The sequence below is a fragment of the Rhinolophus sinicus genome, linkage group LG02 (genome assembly GCF_036562045.2).
Source record: "Rhinolophus sinicus isolate RSC01 linkage group LG02, ASM3656204v1, whole genome shotgun sequence".
Classification (NCBI taxonomy): domain Eukaryota; kingdom Metazoa; phylum Chordata; class Mammalia; order Chiroptera; family Rhinolophidae; genus Rhinolophus; species Rhinolophus sinicus.
Window position 1 is genome coordinate 139,624,373 of NC_133752.1, and position 24,508 is coordinate 139,648,880.

Genomic DNA, 24,508 nt, shown 5'->3' on the forward strand with positions numbered 1-24,508 from the left:
TGTACGCACGTTCCCTGAGAACCCGGAAGTGCGAGGGAGAGGAGAGCCACGTGGGTGGAGCTGGAGTGCAGCTCGCATGGGGGAGTCTATCCCGCTGGCCGCCCCGGTCCCGGTGGAACAGGCGGTGCTGGAGACGTTCTTTTCTCACCTGGGTATCTTCTCTTACGACAAGGCCAAGGACAATGTGGAGAAGGAACGAGAGGCCAACAAGAGCGCGGGGGGCAGCTGGCTGTCGCTGCTGGCGGCCTTGGCCCACCTGGCCGCGGCCGAGAAGGTCTATCACAGCCTCACCTACCTGGGGCAAAAACTAGGTACCTCCGCCCCGCCCCCCGTACCCCTTGAGGAGGAAGGAAAGTGGGTATAGTCCCGGGTCGGCAGTGGCTTGGGTTCCTTGTTTCTGTCACTCCAGCTACAGGCTGAACTCGGCACTCCCAGGTCTCCTCCCACCGTTCCCTTCCTTCCCTCGGCTTCCACAAACCCCGCCCACCGGCCTCAGCTGCAGATAGATTGGCGGATGGGGTGGATGCTCTTTGCAGGGCTGTGCCCCAGACAGATGAATATATCCATTTTGCCCAGTGCATGGATTCGTGCCATTAAATGAGAAGTAAAGCAAACTCTATGTCTTCGCTCTTCTAACCAGTGACACAGCTGCCAGAGGAGCAAAACTTGGCAATGCAACCTAGTTAGAGTTAATGAACACTATTGTCTGGCTTCTTAAGGTTAACCCCAGAGAATTACAGATGGAGTTCTACCCCCTCTTCGTAAGCTCTCAATAAATAATGAATGAATGAAGAAATAAATGAATACTGGACAGCGAAGGCAAGAAATATGCCTAACACTAGCAAGAGGGGATTTAGGGGTAAAATACTTACCATCCCATGATAAATCTTGCCTCTGAAAGTAAGATGCAAGAGCAGATTAAACTGATTTTCACTAGTAGAAATAATGAGTATAGGAAGATCAGAAGGAAATAATGGGGCTATGCATACAAGGTATAACTACTTAGAAATACCAATAATAAATATGAATCCCAGAGCTTTTAGAGTTGTTTTGGTACTTTGGCCTATATTAGATACTTTAATTATCAGAGGCACAGGATCTGGTATGAATGAAGGGCACATATGTACCATGCAGAGTGGAAATGTAAAGTTGAGTGTAGATTCCATTTTGATTCCCCACCCCCACCCCCAGGTTGCCTGGAGGTGACCATGTATGTACATCTTGCTTTCAGTAAACACTCAAGGGGCAAAGCTTTCTGAGATCTTCTGTTTTAGCTTTTCAAATAAGTTGTTACTTAATATGTTAACCTATTGGCAAAAACTGGTAAGACAGTTTCACCATGTATTTTTCCTCCCCTTTTTACAGTGGCACTTCTCACAAATTTGCAATTGCTGTTGCAAGTGTTATCATTCCCCTTTCTAAAGATTGGCACATTATGTATGTGCAGTGTAAGTAGGTGACAGAGCCCAAACCAGAATACCTGTCTTTGAACTGTCAGATTGTGTTTGTATCCATATGATTTATAAAACATTTGTATATACATTATAACTTACATATATATGAAAATGGGGAGGATTCTGACTGCAAAATTGAAGGGTAATTTTCTGGTAGTTTTAGTTGTTTTTAGATTCCCCCACTTCATCATGAAGAGTGGTGGTTGACCCTAGTGCCATGATTCTTTTTTTTTTTTTTAGCATATTTATGAGAATTTGAGTAAACCTGTGGACTTACCCCCCAGGAAAATATGTGTAATACAGTTTTGCATATAATCTGAGAGGATTCAATTGGATTTCCTAAAGCCTATTTATAGACCTCAGTAAAAAATAAAAATAAAAAATCTCTAAGTTGTATGTGCCTGGTTTTCGGTAAACAGAACTGGCTGCCCTGTATGTACGAACATGTGTAGGACCATCATTATCTCTGACTTGGGTTCTGTGAAGTGGGCCTTATGTAAAGTAATTGGTTCTGCCTTGACCTCTCCTGGTTCAGCCTGAGGGATATGCCTTGAAATTGACCCAAGGAGCATTTTACACTGTGCAAAGTGCCAGGCTCTATTCAGGCTCCCAGGTGACCTGTCACTTCTGAGTAAATGTTTTGAAAAGAGCATGTTTAACTTTAATGCCTCTTAATTTCTTCACATGTATAGTAAATGTGGGTTCCACATTTTTAATTTTAACTTTGTGACTATCTTAGAGATTTTTTGAACTAGAACATTTGTGATATCAACATGTTTACCATATGATTTCATGATTACTCCATTTTCTTAAAAACTTGGGGAAAATCTTTTGTGTTGCCATTTAAAATATTCCCATGTTCTTCACCTACTTTGCTAATTAGAACATTTATATGGTTTTTTTTAAAGCAAAACAAAAAGTTTATGTATATTTTTAGACTTTTAGGGCATGGTTCAGAAAAGGGAGTCTTTTTGACCTCACTCTTGTGACATGTTTGTTGGAGACCTTATCAGTGAATCCTGATCATAGATGTCCTTTAGACAGAGGACAGATCTGACAGGAACCCTCTATTCCCGTCTTGGCTCACTGATGAAAAACTTCGGGTGGAGCCCTTCTCTTGGCGCCTTCTCTTTCCTTTAAGGGGAGAATGTACTGTTGGGGGAAGGACCAATGACTCAGTGCCTGTGCAGGATTTTAGAGTCATACTTTTCTCCCCTTTGTTTCATTACTGGAGTTTCCTCAACCTCTGGTTGCTGGAATTTAGCATGGTAGAAAATGACTTGAGACCTGATGTTTTAAAATGATCATTAGCAGGATAGTATTTGAAATTTCATGTTGTGAGACAAACTGTTGAAATCTTGACAAATAAGCACTCATAACTAGAGCCTTCTGGTAATAATTCAAAATAATCATATTTTGTTAATTCAAAAAATTGAAAAGAGAAATTCTGGTGTCTCTGATTTCATTTCCCAACGCGAAGGAAGGCCAATCCCCACTGGATCGACCTAACCAGGGTAGTCAACAAACAGGACTGTACTCCTGAGAGCTTTGAGAAAAGAGACCCCTGTAAAGAAATGCACTGTTGGTCTTTCCCTTCCTTAGAGTGTCACTTTATTGGTTTCACATAGTAGTGAGTGATGTTTCTTGATAAGCTTTTAAGAGTATTCTTTGTATTTATGTGGTGTTCCCACTCCCCCAGAGAAGGGTAATCTGATAAAGGAAGGTATCCCTTTCTCACCCAGTTAGAATTTTCCTCAAGGCCACCTGTTTAACAGTGGAAGTAAGTACACCATTGAGGTCAGCTAGCTCTGTGAAATAGGTAGGTAGCTATTGTTTTTTTGTTTTAAACTTCTATTTATTTTAAGTGTGTTTTTCCAAGACCCATCAGCTCCAAGTCAAGTAGTTGTTTCAATCTAATTGTAGAGGGAGCAGCTCACAGTGGCCCGTGTGGGGATCTAACCGGCAACCCTGGAGCTACGAGCATCGAGCTCTAACCAACTGATCTAACTGCTCTAACCAACCGCTGCTGCCCCCTCCTTCCCAGCTATTCTTTTTACGATACTTGAAGCTCCCAATTCACCATAGAGTTCAGAAGCTCAAGTATGTAGTATTGAGCAAGCATTTTCTTCTATCATTTATAAATGGAAGAGAAAGAGATTAGTGTTATTGAGTATGTGCATTGCTTTGCTCAAGATACATTACCTACCAAATGTTACTTCATTTTGCCTTCTTAGCAGCTCTCTTATTACTTAGTTGTGTTAAAAACAACTAAGGTTCAAAGTGGCTAAGTCATTTGCACATCACACAGCTTGTAAATTTGGAAGCTGGGATTTGGAACCAAGTCTGTCAGACTTTCAGAGCTTTTAGGTTTTACATGGTACTCTTACTATCTTCCTAACCTGAGAGATTTTTGTCTTAGACCTGGGCACAGGGGTCTATTTATTCCATATTATCACTTTGTAAAATCTGTAAAACTAGACTGAATATGGGCACGGAGGAAGACAGACCCTCCAGGGTGCAGTCCTGTACAGAATGCTGGGGTCAGAGTCAATCCACCTGTAATGTGGATCTTGCTGCAATTAGGAGGGAAAATGATGTAATGCCAGTCAGTCTGTGGTGGGGACAGAGCCAGGAGTGCAGTTTCTAGGCTTTCGGCCTCACGTGGAAAGGTGCTGGCTCAGGTAGTAAATGGCCATCAACTGTGACTGGATGGCCATCAGCTGTGGCTAGTTGGCCGTCAGCTGTAACCAGTGAGCCACTGGCCACTAATATAACTGCTGTGGCTACGCTAACAGAAAATGGGAGCTAGCAAGAAGATGGTGGCTGAGCTAGCAAGAGTGGATTGCAGAGAAGCAGATGCCGCCAGCGAGAATATAATGATATGACTCCCCCATCTATGGCTCCGTGGGTGTTCCTGCTTGGCCTCACCATATCCTGCGTTCTTGTGTGGGGAGCGGGAGCTGACACCCTGCATGACACCCTGCATGACAAATGGCACAGCGAGCAGGGTCCCCTGCATGACAAGTATATTGGAGAAAACCGTTTTCTAAGTCTTAGTAGTTTGTGGAATCAGTAGTAACTAGGGTGACCAACCTTCTACGTTTGCTCAGGGCTGAGGGGGTTCCCAGTACATGGGACTAAAGGAGGGTTTCTGAAGAAGCGAAACTCAGTGAGTGGTTAACACATGGAAAGTGGTGGGTAAACTGGGACAAGGTGCTCCGTAGTTGTAAAGGGTGTAAGAGTCATTTCTTGAAGCATAAATTGGGCAATGAACTAAAAACGATGTTATGGAATGTTTCATTCTGTAAGAGGATATTTTACAAATACCTCGATAAATAATTTTCACTCCTAATTGATATGTTTAGGATAGTCATAAATTCTTTAATTCATTAAAGCATTCTGTATATATCAATAGAAAATTTAAACTGTCACCCATCTCTGAGATTTTTGTATATTCCTAAGAATTAGGGTTTTAAACCTTCTCAGTTTCTGTTCATTCGCCTGATGTCTTGTCTCTGACCCTTTGCCGGCTGCATATGAAAACTATGAAGCTGGCTCTATAATTGTTAGAAATATAGTTGATCATGTATCAATCCAGAGATAAGGAAATGATACCTCTGCCATTTGATTCGAAAGGATGTATTTGGTCTTATTTTTTGCTGATTTCCTTTGGAACCCCTGAGTTACAGCAGCAGTTATTTATAATTGCTTGTTGCTCTTAATAATTCACAATATACTGCTTACTATGTTATAACCTATCGTGTCAACCTTGTCAAGAGTACTAAGATTTTCTTTTTCCCCTGGGATCCCAGGAGTCTATCTTCTTGTGTAAGGTCGATATATGTGTGTGTTTTCCATTTTATGGTTTAAAAGATAACATTCAAAGGCAAATGCAACTCTAAAGCAGAAATAAAATCTTTTGATTTACCAGGAATAACAACAGTGTTTCATAATTGGGTGTTATCATTTGTTTTAAATATATTTTTGTGGAAGGAGGGCTTTTTACATCTAGCTTATTTATTCTCTGAAGTAAATCTGAGGGGTGGGGGAGAACGGCTGCATGATTAAGGAAATCAAACACAGGTCCATTGCTAAACTAATGAGTGGCACCAGCCATGTGTTTAACTTATTCCCCAGTGGAATTATCAACCACAAAATATTTCAATCCCAATCACAGGAGTCAGAGAATCTGGTAAATGAAAACCCAGTGAGCTCAGTAGGTTCAGAGTCTTTCCTTTTGGATGCTGGGAGGTGTTTTGCACTTCTGGTTTCTCTTCCTTACCTGCCATGTGCTTATGTTGTTCGCCCACCAGGGGGCCAGTCTTTCTTCAGCAGGAAGGACTCCATCCGCACCATCTATACTTCCCTGCATAATGAGCTGAAGAAGGTGGTGACTGGCCGTGGGGCCCTGGGGGGCACCGCCCCCCACGTGGAAGAACTCCTTTCCCACCTGTCAGAGCAGCTCTGCTTCTTCGTTCAGGCTCGTATGGAGATCGCAGACTTCTACGAGAAGATGTACACCCTCAGCACACAGAAGTTCATCAATGCCGAGGAGCTCGTTGGCCTTCTGGATACCATCCTCAGGAGATACAGCTCCAGGTCAGTGGAGGAGAGGCGGGAGGGAGGGGTGGAGTGTGGCAGCCTGTGGATCCCACGCGGACCCTCTGCGTTTCCCCATGCTCTTAGGAAAGCCGCCGGTGAAGTAACGAAGGAGAAGAGCTTGTTACTTTTGGTACACATGACTTAACCAACAGGTATACATTCGGCACCTTTGGGCTTCGTTAACACCGTGCTGATGGGTACTTCTCTAAGCAGTAGTGAAAGACCAATCATGAAATAATCCTTAAAAAATGGCATTGTAACTGATTTTGATCTTATGAAAGAGTTCACACAACAAGAGAATTGTGTATGAAATAATGTGACTTGTTAAAAAGCCACTATTCAAATAAACGACCCTTTCAAAGTAATCACCCTGGTGAGTTATCCTCGTATTCCTCACATGTAGCCGTAACGAACATGTGTTGGAAACTCCTGTAGAATTGCTTTCGGTGCTTGTGGCCTCCTCTTGGTTTTGTCTTAAACTTCCTCACGGTACAGGCAGGCATCTGTGCTTCTGATACTTATGGCTTTTTGTCATAGTCAAAAAGTTATTTGTAGCCAGTTTAATTTTTAAAAATAAGATGTGGATCCACTGGAAAGCTTTTATTTGAGGGAAGTTGCTACTTATAAAGAAATGAGACTAGTTATAATGTATTGCTCACTGCCGGACCCAAAAAGCAACACCAAAAGAATTTATGAAGTGTTGTGAACATCATTGATGTGTGTGACCCAGTTTTATTTTGGGGTCCCTGCAGCCTCGCGTACTGCCTTACACATAGTAGGTGCTCAATAATTTTGTGATGGACTGAATAAAAAATGGTTACTTTGAAGGATACCTCTCCTTTGGAATATATGAGTTTATATTTTGTTTGCTTAAAAGAGAAAAGGTACTAGGTGTGTTTGATTATATTCCCAAGTGAAGGATAATTCTCATCTGATTAATGGACTGGGCAAAGAGGGCCAAGGGAGAAGACTAGTAAGAGAGATTTGCTGGGGACATAGACTCTGAGGTGACTGTTAAGGGCAGGTAAGGTTTTGAAAGCAAAGGTAGGAAAGAAGGGAGCAGATGCTTTGAGACGAGGAGGTGATTGCTGACCACTGAAAGGCCTCTGCGTCGTGGGAGCTGCTGTTCTCCCTTCCTGAAACGTTCTTGTCCTCGTTGTTTACTCATCTTTTAAGTCTTGGATCAAATGTCCGAGAAGCCCTCTCCTTATCCTACCCAAACTATCACTCCCTTAGTCCCTATCCTATTCCCTGATTTATTTCTTTCACATTCCTTATGGCCATCTGAAATTACTGTTGTTTGCTTGGGGTGTTTTTTCTTTTCTCACAATTAGAATGTGAGCTTCTATTTACAGCTTCTATGTCTCCAGCACCTTGAACACAGCCTAGCACATAGTAGGTTCTCAATAGGTGTTTGTTAAACGAATCAATGAATATTTGGTAAACAGTAGGGAACCATGAAAGGCTTTTGAAGAGGGCAGTGTCTGTTCTCATCTTTTTCTGAGACTGACAACTGTGGCATTGGTGTGTGGGATGGGATGGTGAAGGCAGTGGTGAGAGGAGGAAAGGTCAAGTGAGCAGAGTGTTATGGTAGTCTGACTGATGTAGCAGGGCCTCGTGGTTGCAAGACAGTGGGAAAAGAGATGGGGACAAGAAAAGTGTACAAGTCTTGGTAATAGGATGGTGGGAATAATGAGAGGTTTCTGTCAAAGGTGGTTCGGAGGTTTTGCACAACTCTAATGATAATATTTACAGGATTGAGAAGTCAAGAGGGGCTGGCTTAGAAGGTAGTGAGTGCTCACTTCGGGAGCACACATACTAGAGAGAATGTAGTGAGCAAAACTTGGAGCAAGTTTGGCTTGAGTTGCTAGCAGATTTTCAAGTAGAGATTCAGCAGGCAGTTGGAAATGGGGATCTAGAGCTCAGGTGAAAAGGCAGAAACAGAAAACAGTTGGAGGCCATCTGTATGAAGAAGTAGACTTATCTTGTTTTTTGGTTTCAAAACTAACATAGTCATATTTCTTTAATAAAGCATCAGTGTTGCATGTGGAAATATGACTGCTCCTCATTCCTTTGGGAGCAGGAATACATCCATAACATGCTACAGTAAAAAGGAGTTCTCAGGGCTGCCAACCTTACAGTAGAGGTTGAGTAGTAGTATATTTCTCCTACATGAAAGAAAGGAAGGAAGGAAGGAAGGCAGGCAAGCAAGAAAGCATCAATGGATTTTTCAGCTGGCAGGAAAAGGAGGGTAGTATTTAATATAGCTGTTTTGAAGGAAACTAGCACATACTGAGCAACTGCGGTGTGCCAAGCACTGTGCAAGACCCTCTTACGTGGTATCTGATTTGAGTAACAGGTGTTGTGAGCGCTCCCTGTATGGAGTCTCCCAGAAGTTAAGCTTGCTCAGGGTCATGCAACTTATCTTTGAAGCCATCTCTCCATGACTCCAGAGCCCACGTTCTGTATATACCATTGCTTGTATTAAATAGTGAGATGCTTTTTATCCAGTCCAGATAAATTATCTCTGTTGATCATTTTGCAAGTCAACAATAAGTTTGATTCTTATTTATTGAATAAATAATAAGACATAGTAAGACTGTGGAGCAATAGTCTTCTGTCATAGTAAGATAGAAAACATCGTAAGAGCTACTACCGTCCCCTGCTAGGAAGAAGAGTTGTATACTGCGTAAAATCATGTAACGTGCATATTCACTCTGAGCACGACATAGTTTGGTTAATGTATTATTATGTTTTTATTCTTTTAAGTTTTTCCTTAATTTTTTATTTTGAAATTTTTAATCCTACAGAAAAGTTGCAAGAAATAGTATAATGAACATAGAGTTACAATATGACTAGTAATTCCACTCCCAGGTATATGCCCAATGAAAATACAAAATGAAAACATACACCCACATGTAAAAATTTTCACCTGAATGTTCAAAGCAGCATTACTGATAATAGCGAAAAGGTAGAAACAACCCAAAGGTCCATCAACTGATGGATGAATGGATAAATTGACGTGGTATACTCATACTATGGGACATCATTCAGCAATTAAAAGGAATGAAGTACTGATGGATGCTACAATATGAATGACTCTTGTAAAATTATGCTACATGAAAGAAGCCAGTAACGAAAGATCACATATTGTATCATTCCATTTATATGAAATGTCCAGAATAGGAAAAGTCATAGATACAGAAAGTAGATTACAAATTCATAGACACAGAAAATGGCTGCCAGGGGTTGTGGGGGCGGGGAGGGAGGATGGAGAGTGACTAATGCTTATAAGGTTGCTTTTGGGGGGTCGTGAAACTGTTCTAAAATTAGGTACTGCTGATGGTTACACAACTCTGAATACATTAAAATCATTTAATTTTATACTTTAAAAAGGTGTATGTTATGTATGTGAATTAAATACCAGTAAAATTGTTACTAAAAAGAACTGTGCAGTGAATACACATATCCTTTACCTAGAGTCACTATTATTGAAATTTGGCCACGCTTCCTTTGTCTCTCTCTGTATATAATTTCATTTCCCTGAGTTGTTTGGAAGTCATGAAACCTTACTCCTAAATACTCCGGTTGTATCTTCTAAGAACCACACAAAACTGTAACATAGTTTTCACACAGGAAATTGAACACCAGTTTTCTATCATCATCTAATATATATATATAGTCCATATGCAGATTTCCTCAGTTGTCCCCAAAAGGCCCTCCTTAGTTGTTATTTTTTATTGTCATGTATTTTTGTTCTTATGATATATTCTTAATGTTTATATTTCACAGGTAATACATTAACATGGCTCAAAATTTATAAAGTGCGAAAGAATGCATAGCAAAAAAGTCCATCTGCTTCCCCCGCCCTTTAGCTACTTAATTCCCTTCCTCAGAAGCAACGAATGTGAGCGAGTTCTTCTGTCATTACGAGAGATCGTCTGTGCATATGAATACGCACATTTTCTTTTTTAAACAAATTTTACACGTGTACAAATTTATTGTTTATAAATATGATTCCTCAAACCTGAATAATATATATACATATTTTTTTAATAAATAATTCTTTGAAAACCCAAAACTAAAGTACAGTTTGATTCTCAAGGGGAAGAGATCTCATGGGAAACACTAATGTGAAAACGGTTTGCTGAACCAGCTCGGAAGCTTAAGAAAATACACAGACCTGGGCCCTTCCTCTTTTTCCCCAAAAAGGTAAAATGTAATGATTCTGGATTGGGGGTCCAGAAATTGGTATGTTTTAAAAATTCCCTGTGATACTGGTACATAATCTGCGTGACAAAAATTAGATAAGAGAATGATGCCAACACTAGGATACACTGTGTGTTGAACCTTACAGATGAGTGTGTGTGTGTGTGTGTGTGTGATTATATGTATACACGTGTGTGTCTCTCCTGGGTATGATTATTACTATTTAATTTCATTTTTATTTACCTGTTTTGTACAATGAGCATAAAAGAAAATTCTGGCTAATCTTTTCTGTTTGGTAGTTAAAACAAAACTGGAACACAGATTTAATGCAAATTAGTATTTACTCTCCTAAGTCAACAATATAATTTTAAGAAATGATGCTTTTAAAGAAGTCAACAATTATTTATGTATTTCTAGACAGCTTTTTAAAATCCCTCTGGTATGGGAATAATATACCATTCAATGATTTTTATTCTTTAATCATAATTTTATAGCTAGAATTTAAATAACTTTTTTTTTTTTTGAGTTACATAAAATTTCTGTTCACATTTGAGGAAGCATAGTTTTTTTTTTTATCTGAATGCTTCTGATGACAGAATTCTCACGAAAGGCAGAACTATGATTTGTTGTTTAGGCTTTATGCCCTTTTTTTCTTCAAAAACAAAAGATTTGTGATGATAGACTGTAAATGAAACAGTTAGTTGTGTGTATAATTCAATGGGGTTAATTATTGCCCACTGAATATTTCGTAAGCAAACCAACAATAGGACAGTTTCTATGAGATTCATTCTACTCTAGGCACTTGACATGTGCCAAGATCGTAACAGTACAGACTTGAGGCTTTCTATGATCTTGCGCCAGCCTACCTCTTCAAATTCATCTACGGCCCATCAGATGCCTGAAATTGCAGCCAAACTTTTAGTGAAAAGGAAGAAGCCTCAGAGAAATCTTTGAGGATTTTTAAGCAGAAGCCAGAAAACAGTCCATAATCTAAATGTGTTCCCCATTTCCTACTTTGATTTGTATTATTTATTTTGCTTAGAATGTCCGCATATTTGTAGAGGAGGAAAAATATCTCTCTCCTCTACCCTTCTAAGTTCTCAGCTGGGGTCCCTTTAACAAAAGACATGTTAACAAGAGAAAAGCAAAGAAATGTATTTCGTATAAGTTGTATGTGACAGGGAAGCCTTCATAAAGAAATGAAGACCCAAAAAAGCCGTAGCCTGTGTTTTTATGCTAGATTTGATGAAGAATGGAGAGCTGTGGAGAAACCTACTTGGATGAAAAAGGGTCTGAGCTAAGTGTAGTGAACTGAGAGAAACAGCAAGGCCTGTTGGTTGATTCCTCTCTGCATCCCCCTTAGTCTTTGGCGATAAGGATGCTCCTTCCCCAGGGTATGAGGAGGACCCCTTCACTTGAGGGTTTTCTGACCTGCTTCCGGGGAGGGTCAGAAAGTCCTTCCTGCACATGTCATGTCTCAGATTCCTTCAGCTTAAAATATTCAGTATCGAAATTGTTAAAAGATTTTGCCTATTTGTCTTCAATTCAAATGGAGATTGCAGCCAAGAAATCAAGAGAGAGCAGAGATGAGAAAGGGCAGCAATGGAAGAATTAAGAAAGATCCAGAGCAAAGACGTGTAATTAGAGACCAAGGCTAAGATCATCTACACCTTCCTATTCCCAATGACTATGCACAGATGTGAAAGATGGACAGGGAATAAGGCTGAAAGGAAAAAGAAATGGATTCATTTGAAATATGGTGTTGGAAGAGCGCTCTACCGCGAGCAAGACCAGCAAGTGGGTCCTAGAGCAAATTAAGCCTGAAACATCGCTGGAGGCAAAAATGACAAAACTGAAACTGTCCTACTTCAGATACATCATGAGAAGGCAGGGTTCTTTGGAAAAGGCGATAATGCAGGGAAAAAGAGAAGGCAGCAGGAAAAGAGGAAGACCAAATATGAGATGGATTGACTCCAGGAAAGAAGTCACAGGCCTGAGTCTACAGGAGCTGAGCAGGGCTATTGACTAGAGGGCATTGTGGATATCATTCGTTCATGGGGTCTCCAGGAGTCAGCTGACTCAGTGGCACATACCATATTTTGGAGTAGCATGTTCTGAACACAGTCACATGGTTCTATCATGTATCAGTTAGCTATTGCCGCAATCATTCTGTGTAACAGACCACCCCAAAATTCACACTTACGGGCTTGCAGGTCTTTCGGGGGTTGATTGACCCGTGTTAAGCTTAGTTGGGTAGCTCTGCTTAACACAGTTGGTCTCACTGGGCTTGGCTTATTGCTGTGAGCTTTTGGGCTTAGTCTGCTCCACTTAATGTTCATTCTGAGCCCACGGTTAGAGGGGAAGCAGAACAAGTCCAGCCAAGCTCATTTTAAGCCTTTCCTTGCATCGGATTTGTTACCATCCCTTTGGCCAGTGCAAGTCACATGGCCCAGTCCACAGTCCAGAGATGGGAAAATATACCCTTCCTGGTATGGGAGAAGCTACAGAGTCACATGGCAAAGGGTGTAGAATCAGGGGTGGTTCCGAATTGGGGCCAGAAATTTAGGCCCTTGTCATCGCATGGCTAAATCCTACCTGCTCTTTTTTTTTTTTCAATTGATCCTACCTGCTCTTTAAGCTTTATGGCTCAGTTCAAATCCTGTCTCCTCTCTGGTCTGCACGATCTTTCAACCTAAGGAAATTGCTCCTTCTAAACTGTTATTGTATTTGTGCCCCTCATAAGAGATGCATTACTTTCTACTTACATCCTTTATAAACACCTTCTTCTAACATGGGAGGTCCTGCAGGGCACACTTCTGGCTAATTCATCTTATATCTTCAACATATTTGTATCTAAAAATGAATTAATTTTTTTAAATAAGAGATTACAGATTTTTGTTACTGTGGTAAAATAGCCATAACAAAATTTACCAGTTTAACCATTTTTAAGTGTACTGCTCTGTAGCATTTAGTACATTCACGTTGCTGTGCTGCAGATTTATTTTTAATTGGGCTCTGACTTCTCACATGCATGGGACCTGCAGACTTCTTTTGGAGAAACTCGATATAGATTTGTAAAGGAGGGAGTGTGTTCGCACATGCGCTCTCACGTTCTCTCTCTCTGGCTTTTTAAAGAACAGATGTTCTCTGCAAATAGTTGTCAATTTATTCTGCATTCAGACTTGTTCAAGCTTGCTGCCATAGCTGAGGTGTATATTTTTGGATTACAACAATTGAGCAGATCCCCTATAGTATGAGTTGTGAATAGGTATGAGGCACACAACAGAGTGGAAATGGGAAAATGATACCATGTAATGCTAATCTCAAAGTCGTGGCAGAATAACATTAACATGCATTTTTAGCTTTTCTTAAGAATGAAAAATAGCTTTGACATTCACATTCATTCTAATAAATGTTGAGCATTGGAATACTTTTAGTATACTTATGGAAGAGCTTGTTCAGAATTCTTTCTGAAGGTTTGTATAGGGAATTCGTGTTCCTTCAAGGAGAATGTTGGATATAAAGGATCATTTCCAACTGGAAGCAGAAAAATAGAGGATTGTGTTTGGAGAATTTTCTCCAATCTCATACCATTTTCTGTTTAACAGTCCTACTGTGTTTATACTTCCATGGTAAATTTTCCTGATAGCCAAGCATCTGTGATACTTAATGCTCCTTGATTGTCAAGGGACCTTAGCCTTTTGGCTAAGGGAATAAGAACGTTTCTTACAATTTAGTGATTCTGAGACATGCTAGTATGCGTGTGTGTGTGTGTGTGTGTGTTACATGTTCTTAATGTTCATTCCAAAGCATGTAATGTTTGAAGAGGGCAAAGTAGTTAGTTAAGCACCTGAGCTAGAGGATTTGAAATCTGTTTTATTTTTGTGATTCTTTAAGTATATTGCTAGACTAGACCCTCCACCCATGTTTGACTTCCCTATCTTGAAGGATGTTGAGGGCAAAGGGCAAGTAATAGAAAAAAATCAGTGTATTATTGTTATATGAATAACTATATCGTATTTATCACATGATAATCAGTTTCTATCTTCTAATGTCCGACTAGTGTGGCCTCTCTTAATCATAACTCAATTAGTATTTAAATACATTTTTAAAAAACTATAGGTAGACTTGGGTAATTTTTTTTCTACTTGTTTAATTGATAATCAGTATTTTTCCCTTTCAACTGGGGCCATAACAGAGCTGTGTGAGACGCTCTGTCTCACTGACAGTAAAGCAATTAAATTACACGGGCTCAGGCCGTGTAAAATCTTCGCCTGTGCTGCCTGGGCATAAGATTTGCTCAGTAAATGCCAGATCTTGCCCACACCTTTAAAATGGGGTCACTTGCTAAGGTGATTCCTACAACCTTTACAGATGCTTTGGATCTTAGGAAGAGAGTAAGGACTCAATGTAGGCTCCTTGAGAAGCAGAGAGTACCAGGCCAGGCAGGCACTGAAACTGCCTAGCATTTTTCTCAGAAGAAAAGACTGAGCAAGAAAGCTCTAAGTGGTTCATACAGACAGGAGTCTCCTTAGTCACTCTGTTCTATTGTGACTGAACTTCATTTAGATCATAAACAACAGGCAGGATCAATGAGGCAGAAACTAAGATTCAAATCTTAACATAGTTACCGCATTTACTGAATTTCTACTATGTGCCATGTGTTGTTGGGATAAACGAGTGAAGGAAGTAGGCAGGTTTTACTTCCCCTCAGGAGCTCAAAGCGAAGGTGACCATATGTCCCAGTTTGCATGATAAATTATATAATTAAGCTACTAAAGGAAGACAGGTATTAAGAAACTAGAGGGTATAACTGGGGGACCTGACCTAGTCTGGGGGTGGACAGAGAAGACATTTCTTAGGAAGTGACTGAAGAGGAGACCTGAAGCATCAGAAAGAAGTATTGATGGAAGAGCCATGCTTTCACTGGCCTCAGGCCCTTTGCACTTACCCTTTCTTCCTTCTGCCTGGAAGGGTGGATACTCCCACATCCTGTCCCCTTTCCCCTCAATATTACTATTCCGAGTAAAGTAGAATGTTTTACAAATGGCAGGTAATAATTCCTGAGTCCTAAAATTAATTTAATGCACAATAATCCAATTTTAAAAATACATATTAAATATCTAGTACATTGTAATAGTAAGGGTAAATAAGTTAAAAATGTTTTATTTACATATGTGTGTGTGTGTACTTAGTCACAATGAAAAGTATATGTCTAACTAGAGATTATGTTCAAAAATTTTTTTAAACATTTTGTCTAGAACAAGTATAAATGAAATCACACTACTGTCTTAAACTGCTTTGTGATACGATTGCATTTCCAATTATTTATTTAATGTCGGGGGAAAGTGAGAAGAATGGGAAAGTGGCTCAAGCTAAGAAGGGGCCAGATTATGCAAGGCCTTGTAAGCCTTTTTAAGGATTTTGGATTCTATCCTAAGATAATGGAAAATTAGTGAAGTATTAAATATTTTTTATTTAGCTACCATTTGTTTTTAACCGGGATTAAATATAAAGGGAATTTGGGAACTAGGATTGAATAAGGATTTTCTGGTGAATGTTCTAGTCCTTTAATAAACATTTATTGACTATATACTAGTTTCAGGTATAGGTGTATAGTCTGTACTCTTTATCTGAAAACCAGGTTTAATAAAACATTAGGGAGTGACCATGAAAATTAAAACGAGTTTAGTGTGTTATGTATACGCTCAAGAGATGTTTCAATGACCTTTTCTTTACCTCCGCTTCTTTAGGACCACACCCTGAAAAGAGGATGCCTTGTTTTGATGATAATGTTAGTCATACAATTCCCAGAATAAATAAAGAATTATAGTTAATTTAATTTCTCTGTATTTGAAAAGAAGGTAGCCACTACTCTTTTTTTTTTTTTAAACATCAGACACTTCCACAGCAGAAGATGATGCTGACATAATCCTGAAAGGGTGGTTATGTCAGAATGACTTTTTAAATAAATCAACATGGAATCCTTCCAGTTTTCCTTCCCCTGCCCCATAGTATTAGTTGTCTGACCACATTTTTGCTTTTTTTGAGGGTAGAAAATGTAAACATGGAGTATTCTTTCCACTTACGTCGATTCATTTCCCTTCCCTCTGCAGATTTCACCACCCAATCCTCAGTCCTCTGGAAAGCGGTTTCCAGCTGGAAGTGGACGTGCTGAGCCATCTCCTGAAGGCCCAGGCTCAGGTCTCAGAGTGGAAGTTCCTCCCGTCTCTGGTCAACTTGCACAATGCCCACAGCAAGCTGCAGACGTGGGGCCAGATCTTTGAGAAGCAGCGGGAGACCAAGAAACATCTGTTTGGGGGGCAGTCTCAGAAGGCCGTCCAGCCCCCACACCTTTACCTTTGGCTGATGAAACTCAAAAACATGCTTCTCGCCAAGTTTAGCTTTTACTTCCATGAAGCACTGAGCCGACAAACGACTGCTTCAGAAATGAAAACGTTGACGGCAAAAGCCAACCCAGACCTTTTTGGAAAGATTTCTAGCTTCATCAGGAAATATGACGCGGCCAACGTGTCCTTAATCTTTGACAACCGAGGGTCCGAGAGCTTTCAGGGTCATGGCTACCACCACCCCCATTCCTACAGAGAGGCCCCCAAGGGTGTGGACCAGTATCCAGCTGTGGTGTCTCTGCCCAGCGACAGGCCTGTCATGCACTGGCCCAATGTCATCATGATCATGACAGACCGTGCTTCCGACTTGAACAGCTTGGAGAAAGTCGTTCACTTCTATGACGACAAAGTTCAGAGCACCTACTTCCTGACCCGCCCGGAACCTCATTTTACCATTGTCGTCATTTTTGAGTCAAAGAAATCCGAAAGAGACTCCCACTTTATTTCCTTCCTCAATGAGCTCTCACTTGCCCTTAAGAACCCCAAAGTTTTTGCAAGTCTGAAACCTGGATCCAAAGGGTAGCAGGTAATCTGTGCGAAAGGTTTTCAGGATAGGAAATTGTGTTCTTAATTTCTCTGATGATCTGCAGTTGGCTGTGATTTGAGTTTCCATCCCTCCGTGCTTCTTTCAGAGCTAAATTAAGACAGATCTTCCCTAATTGTGCTGTCCACTTTATATGCAATTAAGGCCAATTGAATTAAGAATCCAAAGAGTAATCTAGGACGTGATCACGGCTACTGGGTATCTCCATGGTACAGCCAAGTACTGGCAGTGTTTTATTCTCCTGTGTTTCTTGTAGACCGAATATTTATCGGCCTTTGATGCTTCTTTCCTGATGTTTCTTTCCAGATGTTTTATATTATTCTAAACATTGTGTTCTAATGCAATTCTACACACCCTTTTCCCTATCTCCTACCTGGATGAGCAATTGGGATAAGATAGTAGATGGCCTTTTTAGAATTAAGGACTGTTATGTTTTCTATCTCATAAACAAGCCTATTAACATTAAGTTATTTTATAATTCTCATCTACAAATGAATTATGTTTGATGCCAAAATTAGAGTCTTGGTGAGAAATTTCTATCAGTTATTGAAAATGAAGGTGAATCAGAATGGTAGAATAACATCAGGTTTTAACAGTTCAGAAGACCCTATGGCAACTTTAATAGCCATGGATTCTTTTGGGGTGAGCTACACAGCTCACTGCATTTGTTTTTACCCCTATAAGGTTTGGATTTTTCACTGTTTTAAACTCAGCGTAAGCCATTATGTGGGATTTCTTTACTCTTCAGCATATTATCTGCTTGGCTTTCTGTTTATCAAAGCTTTCTGCTGAAATGTGTGTTCATGTTTGGCCCTACTCAGTGGCTTTTTAGGCTGAAAAAGCATGCAGTCTTGGTTTTTCTGCCACTTTTAGACATTCATTCGACTTAGCCTACTTTTTATAAAATCAAAACGGAATCCTGTACTTGCTGAAAATCAATTGTGTATTCAAAAGACATCTTCATCGTTGAGTAATCAACTGAGTACTTCAGCGCATCTGAACTTGGGATTCATGCTTATTTCCTCCAAATATTTTTAGAAGTAGTGATACATCTTAACACATGCTGCCTTCCCACTTTCCTTCAGTAGGAAGAAGGCATAATGGGCTGTGCAGACCTGCTCTTCTAGCTTACTGATTCAGAATAAAAATAAGCCACAAAGAGTAATTGGGTTGTTCCGTTTGATAGTTCCTACAGCGCTTATATGCAATGGAATATTCCAGTCAGTTCTGATCCTCATGTTTGCACAGAGCCACCGTTTTACTGGGCAACCACAGCAGACAAGCCGGTGGCATCAGCAGAGACCAGAGAAGCCCCTGCGAGTCCAGTAGGAGCCTGCCCACCTCAGTCTGGGCTACTTGGCAGAAGAACCCACTGGCCTAATTTCTGGGGAGAACATTGTTCTCTTTCATTTTTTTTTTAAAATAAAAGTCATATGATTTGTAAAAAGCCAGTTTGCTTTAAATAGAAAGTAGTGATTTCCCTGTCCATTTTATTCACTCAGGTTCTATAAAAAGCTGAACAGATTGTACAACTTTGACCTTACATAAAAAATTGAAAGCAATTGGAACTAAAACGTCAAATCATTTTTCCTCCCTTTTGTGTTTTACAAAGAAGCTGAAAAATATTCCTTCGTATGCGTGTATTTTTTTCCCCTAAATAAACCACCATTAGCCTTAATGCTATGCTTCAGTGTAACATGGACAAGAGTGTAAATAAAACACATATACAATACTTAACCATTCCTCACCTAGAACATATTTGAATTGTATATTTATTTTTGAACATATTTTGGTTCAAGCCAATAAGATCATTTTACTCTGAGATTTGTCCTCTAAATTCAGTAATGAAATGATCTGTAAAGTCTATGTTTTGCTAATTGGAAGAGTAAATCTGCCTATTTTCCACAGACTGCTTATTTTGAAATTTGTTTCTAAACCACAACTTGATCAATTTTTATGGGTAACCGGGAGTGTAGTCAACACTTAACTGAGGTTGCCAATGAGTCCATCAAGGAGTGTTTCATGTCAGGATGCTGTTTAGACACAGGGTGAACATTTACCACTCTGTTCTCTCTTGGGTCCAGCCTGGTATCTATGTGTTTTGAGGGAGTGTGTGAAAATAAAGCCTAGTTCTTTACTGAGGAGCCAACATCCTTTACATAATCACTTTCTACGTTTGGACGTATTGGAGAAAATGTACTTTCAAGAAAGATAATGGGGGGCGGCTGATAAGCTCAGTTGGTTAGAGTGCGATGCTTGTAACACCAGGGTTGCCGGTTCGATCCCCATATGGGCCACTGAGCTGTGCCCTCCACAACTAGACTGAAACAACTATTTGACTTGGAGCTGATGGGTCCTGGAAGAACACACTTAAATAAAAGTTTAAAAAGAAATGGTTGGTACTTCACTACATTCCCAGTAGAGTCACTCAGATGATCTTTAAATAATGTCCACCCTTTGATCTAGCAGCAAAATTGCAGTTTTGTTTCTTTGGCAAGTCAGCCTATGAACCTGACATCCTTATCTGTAAAATGGGGATAAGGAAATGTGGGCTCTTTTTCAAAGAATATGTAAGAATGGAATGAGATCATGTGTGTAAAAAGGCTTTGAGAACTTCCTTGGGTTTGAAAGCTGTATGAATAAACGATGGACCGCTCTTTCCTTAAACTCAATGCCCCGCCTGTTCTCATCTTTCACTTCAGGTTTGTGGCAAACCTGTGCTTAGTTACTAAGTTTGAACAGAACTTGAAGAACTAGTTTAGAAGATGAGGGAGGTAAATGCCTAATGAACCCACCCACTCTTTCAAATTTAGAATCTTTGTGGTTCTTTGTTCTCAAATTTTTATGATGGGTTGATAGCATCATTTCAGTTCTTCTGTATTCAAACTGATTTTTATTTTTCATCTGGTTGCTCTATCTATTACAGAGAGGTGTGTTAAAATCTCCAACTGCAATTGTGGATTTCTCCCTTTATTTTTGGAGGTTTTTTTGTATTTTGAAGTTCTTTTATTAGGCCGATATACACTTAACAATTTTCTTTCTCATCTATTAAGCATTCATAAACTAACTATCATTATGAAGTTTCCTGCTTTATCTCCATTACTACTCCTTGCTTTGAAGTCCATTTTTGCCTGATAGTTTTGCGATCATTCCAGCTTTCTTACGCTTTCTCTTTGTATGGTATGTCTTTTTCTATCCTCTCATTTTTCATCTATTTGTATCTTTATTTTTAAAGTGTCTATAGTAAGAACTAAAGAGAGAAGACTGACTAAAAGAGCAATAACAAATTCTGTGTTCTCCAATCTGGCAATGTCTGTCTTTTGATTGAAGTGTTTAGTTTATTTCTCCCATAGTTTTTTTACAGTCAGGATTTTGCTGATGGAATCTTCAAACCATCATTTAACATGTGTTTCTATCCTCCCCTCCCTTCACATTCGGAGTTAGATCAAGAGGTCTGGTCAGATTTAGTTTAGTTTAGTTTTATAGTAGTAATAGTGAGTATTTTATTAGGAGGCAGCTAATATCTGGCATTACCTAGATCAAAATGGTGAAATGGAGAAACCACCTCTATTTGGTTACCTTACAGACAGTTCATATAGGAGTTGCTGGATAAATGCTTGCTTCTTATGCCAGTTTTAAAAATAACGAGTTAGTTCCTTTAGCATCTTCCAGAAACACCAGGGAGTTTTTTTTTTGTATTGTTTTTAAGTAGATATATTTATGAGGATTTCTGCCTCTTAGATTTAACCCTAAACTTAAAGCAGGCATTTTTGCCCTTGCCACATGTCACTTTTATGTGAATATTATGACTTTCCCTTATTTCTTCCTCAAGGTTAATTTTCTCTCTTAATTACTATTGACTATTTTCCTCCACATTTCCCCTCCCTCTCTCCCTTCCTCCTTCCTCTCCCTCCTTCCCTTCCTTAGTTTCTAATATCTTCCTACCAATGTCACTTTAGTCACTCCTTTCCCATTCTTCAGGGAGCCAGCCAGGACATACCCCAGTGGTCTCTGACCCAGTTTTGGAAAGCAACATCAGAAAGTATTCATGTTGATGGTTTTACAACTACTTAGTCTTTTTCAGGCACTGAGAGAGGAATACATAGAAGGGAAAGTTCAGCATTGGCACTAATGGGGTGACCACTAATAAGTGCAGCTACTTTGTAAGCACCCGAGACATTTAGCCAACTACAGCCAAGCAGTGCTGCATGTATTTAGTAGGTTATTTGGCACAAGCTACATACTCAGAACTAAAATATTTCCAGTTGTATTTTTACTATAATTTTTTATTACTAAAAGATCATTCTTAGTCTATTTGCTGCACTTCATCTGCATGAAAACATTACTTTAACTTGTGATTTTGTTTTTTCTTCAAGTAAAAGTTTAACAAAATAGATGTTTTTTCTCCACCTAAGTGAGAGAAAAAACATGCCATGGGACTCTCCAAGAAAGCCCTGTCGGTAGACTTGAGCAATCCCCCCCTCTACATTTTCTACATTTCCTGTTATCAATGCAATTATTTCATGGCCTTTTGCCTGAGCAATTCTAAGCTGCTTGTCCAGAGGAAGTAGACTTGATGTGCCATTGTGCTTTTGGAGACTTCTCTTGATATCATGTAAATCCATACGGCTTCATGAACGCCAAGTATTTTGACTTGTCTCTGTATTTTTTCAATCTGGTTTTGATAATAAAGTCTGTTCCTGGGATACTTTAAATTTAAAACCATATGGTATGAGTAAGATATCAACGCTAGAAAATGGAGAGATGCAAATGGGTTCCCCTTTCTGTAGCTATGTACCTAATGTCAGAACCTGGGCATAGGGTTCTGAGTGACAGTTTACCTCAGGGAGGGTCATGAGAGGTGACTGTTGGGGTGCATTCCGAAAGAGGACTCAGCCATGCAGTGGAAATAGCAGGAATACGTAGGATGGCACTTGTCACTGACCTCAGAGAGGAAGATGGTCATTGGGACCTTGTCTGACTTTGTCCCTAGGGAGTGAATTCTGCTTTTGCTGGTCTTAAAAACTGCAGAGCAATTCCAGAATCTAGTTAAACTTGAAAATCTGCTGCCTCACTTGATCTGAGATTTATAATGACTCAAACTTCTAGATTAAGTTCAGACTCATTTTACTCTTGGTGTGACAAGGTCTGACATTGCAGGATACCACTTGGCCCTTTGATCCTGGTTTCAGCCACTCCAGGCTAGGCCAGTGTTAGAGAAGTCCCCCGAGCAGAAGCAGACAGAGGGTATGAATGACCTCTTTCTTATGTTCAATATTCATTCATTTAACAATGATTACACATTAGCTGTACTAAGGGTGGTGATGCAACAGTCAACCAAGACACACATGGGATCTGCTTGTTGGTGCTGGTAGTGAGGTGAGCTGGCGTCAGCCTCCGGGGCAGGCCAGGAGCTAAGAAAGCAGAAAGGTGATGTATGCACTACAAACTTGTTTTACTTGCATACCTCCTTACCAATTTGGGGAAAACCATGATACCTTGATGGATTTTTTTAAAAATCTGAAACATTACATTTAAATAGTTTCAAAAGATACATTTTATCATGTATTGTAAATATTGGCCTTTAAAATTAAAATGTTGTTTTTTAAGATGTATCTAGAGAAATCATGGTACAATACAGACTTGATAGCCACCGTTTTCCATATTTAAAAATAACAAGCTTTGGGGCGGCAGGATGGCTCAGTTGGTTAGAGCACAAGCTCACGACAACAAGGTTGCTGGTTCGACTCCCACATGGGATGGTGGGCTGCACCCTCTACAACTAAAGATTGAAAACGGTGACTGGTCTTGGAGCTGAGCTGCACCCTTCACAACTAGATTGAAGGACAACGACTTGGAGCTGATGGGCCCTGGAGAAACACACTGTCCCCCAATATTCTCCAATAAAAAAATTTTTAAAAATCCATATTTTTCACAAATATTTTATCACTTTTTGCTCCTTGAGCTCCATTCTTCTCCCAATTTTATCCTAATAAAATATTCCGCTTAGTGTATATATATATATTAATATAATATATATACTTATATACTATATGTTCTTTTTTTTTTAACTTGAGTGTGTTTTTAATTACAGTTGACATTCAATATTATTTTATATTAGTTTCAGGTATACAGCATAGTGATTAGATGTTACTATATGTTCTTTCTGTTCCATAAGGCTGTAAGTGTTTAATGACCAAATGGCATATATATATATATATATATATATATATATATATATATATATATATTAGAAATTTTCCTTGAACATTTTATTTGAAATACATTTTTTTCAATGAAACGAATAGGTTCAGTGTTTTTGGTGACTTGGTTAAAGAAATTAATTGTATAAATGTTTCTTTGTTTGGTGGGCAGACATTTTTATATCCTGCAGTAATACCTCATGTTAAGTACTGTGAAGGGTCTGAGATTGTATTAGTTGGCCTGCCACAATTACATGGGTGCTGTCAGAGGACATGAGACAGTTATTACAGCGATAGCAGTAGCCAGAATAGTACTATTTGTGCATTGGTTCCCTGAGTCCCAATTCCCTCATGACCAATGTGGATGGGCCCCGATGGATGCCTGTTCATACAAGTGGTTGCATTTCAGAAGAGGAATTCTGATCTTGAGAAACCCAAATGTTTTATAATAGTGAATAAGCATGCCTTCCATTTGCTCATGGGAGACAGTATTATTCTGGATAGTAAGTTTCCTAGAACTGCCATAACAAATAGGGTGGCTTAAAACAACAAAATTTATGGTCTCTTAGGGCAATAGAAGGAGGCGAGAAGTATGAAGTCAAGGTGTTGGCCAGGCCATTTCCTTCTGAGACCTGTAGGGGAATCTTTCCTTTCTTTCTTAGTTTCTGGTGGTTTGCTGGCAATTTTTGGCATTCCTTGGCTTACAGCTGCATAACTCAGTCTCTGTCTTTGTCATACGTAAGGACACCAGTCATATAAACTAAGTATATATGCAACAACCCTATTTCCAAATGAAGTCATACCCTGAGGTACTGAGGGATTAGGACTTCAACCTCTTTTTGTGGGAGAGGGGACATAATTCAACCCATAACCATTGTGTCTGCTCTTCGCTCCAGAAAGAGGGAGACACTGTGATCCAAGGATGCTTGCAAGGCTACAAACATCCTTGAGAAATAGTCCGGAACTAAGAGCATTTAGTGCCTTGTTCTCAAGACCTGCAGAAACATGAGAAATCCATGGAAGATTATCGCCAAATATACCATGTAAACTTATGGGTGAGAAGTAAGTTTGTTTTTATGTGGCAGA

At 39.6% G+C, this 24,508-nt stretch overlaps 1 protein-coding gene and 1 non-coding gene across 3 annotated transcripts; both read left to right on the forward strand.

Annotated features, from left to right (window-relative positions):
- Positions 1–69: 69 nt before the first annotated feature.
- On the forward strand, positions 70–23,172 carry KICS2 (KICSTOR subunit 2). 2 transcript variants are annotated; one of them, XM_019732437.2, is made up of 4 exons: positions 70–311; positions 5,768–6,053; positions 16,382–17,194; positions 21,691–23,172. In XM_019732437.2, exons 1-4 carry the CDS (start codon positions 77–79, stop codon positions 21,788–21,790), a joined length of 1,434 nt encoding a protein of 477 aa, XP_019587996.1. In that variant the 5' UTR covers positions 70–76; the 3' UTR covers positions 21,791–23,172. The 2 variants fall into 2 exon arrangements, with proteins under 2 accessions (XP_019587996.1, XP_019587994.1); XM_019732435.2 differs by lacking the exon at positions 21,691–23,172 and having other exon boundaries at positions 16,382–19,891.
- Positions 8,097–8,232, forward strand: LOC141570310 (small nucleolar RNA U109). Its single transcript, XR_012494314.1, has one exon. It is a non-coding gene; the product is annotated as a small nucleolar RNA U109 (small nucleolar RNA).
- Positions 23,173–24,508: the final 1,336 nt, after the last annotated feature.

What these genes read in the sequence shown, in the direction of transcription:
- KICS2 (XM_019732437.2), top strand. Translation starts at nt 77, where the DNA reads ATGGGGGAGTCTATCCCGCTGGCCGCCCCGGTCCCGGTGGAACAGGCG. An exon ending in CTACCTGGGGCAAAAACTAG is followed by an intron (nt 312 to 5,767) that starts GTACCTCCGCCC and finishes TTCGCCCACCAG; the next exon opens with GGGGCCAGTCTTTCTTCAGC. An exon ending in CTCAGGAGATACAGCTCCAG is followed by an intron (nt 6,054 to 16,381) that starts GTCAGTGGAGGA and finishes TTCCCTCTGCAG; the next exon opens with ATTTCACCACCCAATCCTCA.